The sequence below is a fragment of the Caretta caretta genome, chromosome 1 (assembly GCF_965140235.1).
Source record: "Caretta caretta isolate rCarCar2 chromosome 1, rCarCar1.hap1, whole genome shotgun sequence".
NCBI lineage: Eukaryota > Metazoa > Chordata > Testudines > Cheloniidae > Caretta > Caretta caretta.
Window position 1 is genome coordinate 348,258,584 of NC_134206.1, and position 6,527 is coordinate 348,265,110.

At 47.3% G+C, this 6,527-nt stretch overlaps 1 protein-coding gene across 1 annotated transcript; it reads right to left on the reverse strand.

Annotated features, from left to right (window-relative positions):
- Nucleotides 1-1,987: 1,987 nt before the first annotated feature.
- On the reverse strand, nt 1,988-4,718 carry LOC125630580 (tubulin alpha chain-like). The gene is made up of 3 exons (XM_048836754.2): nt 4,490-4,718; nt 3,961-4,109; nt 1,988-2,972 (listed from the first exon to the last, which is right to left on the reverse strand). Exons 1-3 carry the CDS (start codon nt 4,716-4,718, stop codon nt 1,989-1,991), a joined length of 1,362 nt encoding a protein of 453 aa, XP_048692711.1. The 3' UTR covers nt 1,988.
- Between the last annotated feature and the right edge of the window lie 1,809 nt (nt 4,719-6,527).

Sequence of the window (6,527 nt, forward strand, 5' to 3'; positions counted from 1 at the left end):
GAGGGGTTCTCTATGTTTTGAATCTAATTACCCTGTAAGGTATCTACCATCCTGATTTTACAGAGGTGATTTCTTTACTTCTATTTTTATTAAAAGTCTTCTTGTAAGAAAACTGAATGCTTTTTCATTGTTCTCAGATCTAAGGGTTTGGGTCTGTGGTCACCTATGCAAATTGGTGAGGTTTTTTATCCAACATTTCCCAGGAAAGGGGGGGTGCAAGTGTTGGGAGGATTGTTCATTGCCCTTAAGATCCAAGGGTCTGGGTCTGTAGTCACCTAGGCAAATTGGTGAGGCTTTTTACCAAACCTTGTCCAGGAAGTGGGGTGCAAGGTTTTGGGAAGTATTTTGGGGGGAAAGATGTTTCCAAACAGCTCTTCCCCAGTAACCAGTATTTGTTTGGTGGTAGCAGCCAATCCAAGGACAAAGGGTGGAATATTTTGTACCTTGGGGAAATTTTGACCTAAGCTGGTAAAGATTAGCTTAGGAGGTTTTTCATACAGGTCCCCACATCTGTACCCTAGCGTTCAGAGTGGGAAAGGAACCTTGACATGTATCCGATGAAGTGAGCTGTAGCTCACAAAAGCTTATGCTCAAATAAATTGGTTAGTCTCTAAAGTGCCACAAGTACTCCTTTTCTTTTTGCGAATACAGACTAACACAGCTGTTACTCTGAAACCTGTCAGTGAGGTAATGGTTTACACATGTATAAAGGGTCATATGCTCAGACAGTACTTCAGCCTGGTCCCAAATGCTCACAGGTATTGAGGCACTTAACTCTTATGGGAAGCAATCAGAGTTAGGTCCCTAATCACATTTGAGGATCTGGGCCTTAGATTTCAGCTGAAATCTAAGGCCCAAAGGGTATAAGTACCAAGGAAAGAGGAATTCTTTACTGTAGGCTAGAGATTTAAATGAATGAAGAAAAATTTAGGTTGTGCATCATGTTAATCCTCCCCTCCCGTCCCCTCATTAGACCCTGGAAGAGATAAACGTTGCTGAAGGCATGGAGAACTGGACAGAACATATCCGCATGCACTGCGGGGAGTAGCCTGCCAAGGGTGATGGGGAAAGACCAGCAAAACCTTTCCCCAGCTTTAGTGCTGATGATTCCAGGATCACATTGCACAACTGGCCTGTTGTGGTTTTTGTTTTTTAAAAAAAAAACCCACACACACAAACCAACACCTAAGGCCAAATTCTCCTCTACTATTCCAGTCTGTGGCTGTAGTAATTCCAACCAGCAAGGGAGTCACTCCTCAGTCACAGTGGGAGGAGTAGAAGTTGGGGCTTATTTTGTTTGTTAGACTAAGAGGGTATTACTAATTTCACTTTCCCATAGAGAGAGGAGAGCCCTAGGGTTGGTTTAGGATCATAGTGCTGACAGCTACTTATCCCCTTCTCTAAGGGTTTCTAAACACCTAGATGGGATTTGGTACCCTGGGATATTTGGATGCAATATACTTAGACATCTGTAAGTTTCTTCCTCATGAACCTAGTGGTTGATTCAAACTTTCAGAATCCGAGTTCGGGGAAGGAGTTAATCCAGGCAGCTATATCTGACACTCCCATGTGCTTAACTTCAGACTAGAAGAGGGTCCCTGGCTGCCCAAAACCTACCGTGTCCACTACCAGCTGTAATAGATGCAGAAACTCAGCACCTGAAAAAGTCAGGTCATTTATAATCTTGTACTAGGAGTTATGCAAAAGCCTGAAGAGTGGATACTAACTGTCAGAATTCCCACCTCCAGGTTTTGCCAGAATTAGCTGAATGACAGAGAGGAGTTTGCAGTTAAGAATTTATTCCTGCAGGTCAGGTTCAAACAACTGGCAAGCAGAAGACCCGACACATGCAAACTACTTCCAGAAGTTACAGCATGAAAGAAGGTAGTGTGTTCAATGATGCATTGAGAAGCAGACTGCAAGTAACCCTAGATACATCTGGCCCATGAAAGGAACAGCATGGTGAGGCTAATGCTTAGAACAAGGGTTTAATAATCTTCTCCTTCCTCCACCTCCTCATCCCCATCTGCAGAGTCCCTGCCAACTTCCTCATAGTCCTTCTCGAGAGCAGCCATGTCCTCCCTGGCTTCGGAGAACTCCCCCTCCTCCATCCCCTCCCCCACATACCAATGCACAAAGGCCCGTTTCGCATACATCAGATCAAACTTGTGATCCAGCCGGGCCCAGGCTTCTGCAATAGCCGTGGTGTTGCTCAGCATGCAGACAGCCCGCTGCACTTTAGCCAGGTCTCCCCCCGGCACCACCGTGGGGGGCTGGTAATTGATGCCCACCTTAAACCCAGTTGGACACCAGTCCACAAACTGGATGGACCTCCTGGTTTTGATGGCTGCTATAGCTGCATTCACATCCTTGGGCACCACATCCCCCCGGTACAGCAGGCAGCAAGCCATGTATTTGCCTCGGCGAGGGTCACATTTCACCATCTGGTTGGAGAACTCAAAGCAAGCATTGGTGATTTCAGGCACCGAGAGCTGCTCGTGGTAAGCTCTCTCTGCAGAGACTATGGGGGCATAGGTAGTGAGGGGGAAGTGTATGCGGGGATAAGGCACCAAGTTAGTTTGGAATTCAGTGAGATCCACATTCAAGGCACCATCAAACCTCAGGGAAGCAGTGATGGAGGACACTATCTGGGCTATCAGCCTGTTCAGGTTGGTGTACGAGGGACGCTCGATATTGAGGTTCCGGTTGCAGATGTCGTAAATGGCCTCGTTGTCCACCATGAAAGAACAGTCCGAGTGCTCCAGCGTGGTGTGGGTGGTCAGGATGGAATTGTAGGGTTCCACCACCGCAGTGGAGACCCGTGGGGCAGGGTACACCGAGAACTCCAGCTTGGACTTCTTCCCAAACTCCACTGAGAGACGCTCCATCAAGAGGGACGTGAATCCAGAGCCTGTGCCTCCTCCAAAGCTGTGGAAGACCAGGAACCCTTGAAGGCCACTGCACTGGTCAGCCTGCACAAGGCGAGAGGACATTGAACTAGTGTTGGTCATGCTACTCATACTGGGTCCCCTCTTCCTTTCCATCACCATCCAGAAATCAGCTACTTAACATGTGACCATGATTTGTTAACTGAAGGTCTGTGTGTAATGATGTATAAATACAAAAATCAGAAGTAGTTTGTAATGACAATCTGTTGGGGAACTGAAGATTGCTGGATGTCAGTATGAGACCTCCCAAAACAGCACCCACATAATATCGATGGAAGATTTTATTGAATAAGTCAGCCAGCAGAGGTAGAACCCAAGTAGAACACAACCCCTGTACCAAGCAAGCAAGATGCTGGTTCATGAGTCAGCTTGAGGATTTCCTCCCCTCTGAAGAATGAGCCTAGTCAGCATTCACTGAATTACAGCCTTGGTGCTAGATTCCCATACAACATCTGGGTGGGCAAATGCCATTACAGGTTGCCATTGTGGCTGGTCTACTCTTGGGTTGCTCTTCCACTGACAATTCCAGCTACAAAACCCCAACGCAACAATCACATGGGAGCAAGTTACAATTATGCCTCTTGACTGTCAGCCAGAGGTAGGCTTTCAAGCTATCTAGCCCATGAGAGGCTGGTGCCTGACAGCACTAAACCTGCTCATGAATGAGCAGCTGTCTTTCAGTAAGATTACCAGTGCTAGAGGAGTATTTGAGAAGCCCCCACACAGAGTTCTATTTCTAGGCTAACTACAGGAAGAGCAAGTCAAGGCTTTGCCTCCTTATACCAGGAGTGATTGGCTTTATGGTGCTGTATTTAGCTCCCCTCAGCCAGCAAAGAGGCCATGAGGGGAGCTTGACATGAAGAAAATCCCTGGACTGAAGTTCTACCTACTCCCCAACACTCCTGTTAAGTCCCTCATCCCTCTCACCAGCATTATTCCCATCTGGTTTAGATGGGGTGCGGTTCCTTCAACTTCTAAAGGGAAGAAAGGAAAAAGGAGTTTGCCCACTTACCATTTTACGAGTCCTATCAATCACAGGATCTATGATTTCCTTCCCAATGGTGTAGTGGCCACGGGCATAGTTGTTGGCAGCATCCTCCTTGCCACTGATCAGCTGCTCAGGATGGAACAGGGAGCGGTAGGTCCCAGTTCGGATCTCATCTGTAAGGAAGGAGAGGGTCATGAACACCTTCAGGGCCTCAGCTTCAGAGCTGTGATTTAGTCAAAGTTTTACTGTAGAGCATGTTCCAGGGTCTGTCGTACCCACACTCAGTCAACAGCAAGGCACTAAGGCCCAGACCCACAAGGTATTTGGGCTCCTAATTTCCATGGAAACCAACAGAAGTTAGGAGACTAACCAGCTTTGTGGATCTGGGCTCAAAGACAGGATTATCACCAAATGCTGGGTTATCTGCAGTAAGAGCGCCCTGTTAGAAGCCATTGAGAAGTGGAGAGGATGGTTGTGTTTTCCCCTCTTCCCAGCAGGTCAGTGATTAAAACTCAAAGAAGGGATCTGGTCTAGGCAGATTCCAGTGTCTTACCAATGACTGTGGGTTCCAGGTCTATGAACAGTGCTCTGGGCACATGCTTCCCTGACCCAGTCTCGCTGAAGAAGGTCCCAAAGGAAGAATCAGCTTGCCCCAAGGACTTCTCCAAACAGATGATTCCATTTGGCTGGATCCCATGTTCCAGACAGTACAGCTCCCAGCAGGCATTGCCCATCTGCACGCCAGCCTGGCCAATGTGGACAGAAATACACTCCCGCTGCATGGGGAAGAGGCACACAAAGAAGTTGCATCCATGAAACGGTGGCTTTACTGGCTGGTTCAGGCAGTGTTTCACACCCAGAAACAGTGGGCCAATCACTCGACTTCCATCCCTGCTCAGAGCTACAGTGGGAATCAAAAGCAACTTGGGCCTGGGGAGGTTCATCCATCTATTCACATTTCCCAGAAGTGACCAATGGGCTCAATTTCCAGCTGTTAAACTACAGCCTTGTTCTATGTACACAGCCCTGTTAAGCAACATTAAACCAGGATCACCAGATCCAGAGACAAGCAGGGCTTTAGCTTGGTTATTGGACAGAGCTACCATCCAGGCTACCATATGACTGGGAGCCAGGTCTAACCATTGTTCTCGAACAGCCAGGCCCAAGGCTAGAAGGGGATTTAAGACAGTTTTCTTATTTCTAGTGAGGTATATGTATGGTTCAGTGCAGTCAGAGCTGCTAGAGTGGAAAACCCCCTGGCCTTACGGTTTGAAGGGCAAAGGGAATTCCAGTATCGAAGATCTGGTTGGCGCCACATGCCTAAGACTAGCCCATTTCCAGGATTGGGCTGCAAGATGAAGGCAGAGCATCCGAGTCTTGGCCAGATTCGGCCTGATGACACTATGCACTGTTTTAAATACACGTTATTGCAGCATGAGAGACACCAGACGCTGGACTGGAGCCCAGTCAGAGCAGTTATCTAAACTAAAATCATCTGAGTCCTGTTCCTTGTGTGTTTTGAGATTCTTCTTCAAACTGGTGGGGGCTGGGGAATTAAGTTTACTATTGTGAGTCCTGCAGAGCCAGTAGTTCTGGAAGAGAAATTAACTTTTTCCTGCCGTAATGAGAACCATGAACAATCCAGTTCTTCCCTCTGTTACCTATTGTATATGCAAAAAGAAAAGGAGGACTTGTGGCACCTTAGAGACTAACCAATTTATCTGAGCATAAGCTTTTGTGAGCTACAGCTCACTTCATCGGATGCTGAAGTGAGCTGTAGCTCACGAAAGCTTATGCTCAGATAAATTGCTTAGTCTCTAAGGTGCCACAAGTCCTCCTTTTCTTTTTGTGAATACAGACCAACAGCTGCTACTCTGAAACCTACTGCATATGGAGACCTATTGCAGGGCATGAACACAAGGGGGCAGACTTGGTGTGGAAGCTTTAACTGTGCATTAAACTTCAGGATATGAAAACTTCAACTGTAGAGAACCATCAATGGAACGATGTTGTGGTGGGAGTCTGCTATAGACCACTGGACCAGGTTTTCTTCCCGCAACTAACAGATGTTACTAGATCACAGGCCCTGGTTCTCATGGGAGACTTCAATCACCCTGATACCTGCTGGGAGAGCAATACAGTGGTGCACAGACAGACAATCTAGAGGTTTATGGAAAGTGTAGGGGACAATTTCCTGGTGCAAGTGCTGGAGGAACCAACTAGGGGCAGAGCTCTTCTTGACCTGCTGCTCACAAACCGGGAAGAATTAATAGGGGAAGGAAAAGTGGATGGGAACCAGGGAGGTAGTGACCATGAGATGGTAAGTTTCCTTTCTTCCCTGTGTCAGGATCCTGAAAGCAGCAGACTACGGACCTTGGACTTCAGAAAAATCAGACTGACTCCCTCAGGGAACTGTTGGGCAGGATCCCCTGGGAGAACAACATGAGGGGGAAAGGAGTCCAGGAGAGCTGGCTTTAAAATGTATTTTAAAGAATCCTTGTTGAGATTACAGGGACAAACCATCCCGATGTGTAGAAAGAATAGTAAATATGGCAGGCAACCAGCTTGGCTTAACAGTGAAATCCTTGCTG

Bases quoted from the DNA above. Each gene is read 5' to 3' on its own strand.
- LOC125630580 (XM_048836754.2), bottom strand. From the start codon at position 4,718: ATGCAGCGGGAGTGTATTTCTGTCCACATTGGCCAGGCTGGCGTGCAG. The intron at 4,110-4,489 runs GTAAGACACTGG...CCTTCCTTACAG, and splicing joins CCTGGAACCCACAGTCATTG to ATGAGATCCGAACTGGGACC. The intron at 2,973-3,960 runs GTAAGTGGGCAA...CGCCTTGTGCAG, and splicing joins TTGATAGGACTCGTAAAATG to GCTGACCAGTGCAGTGGCCT.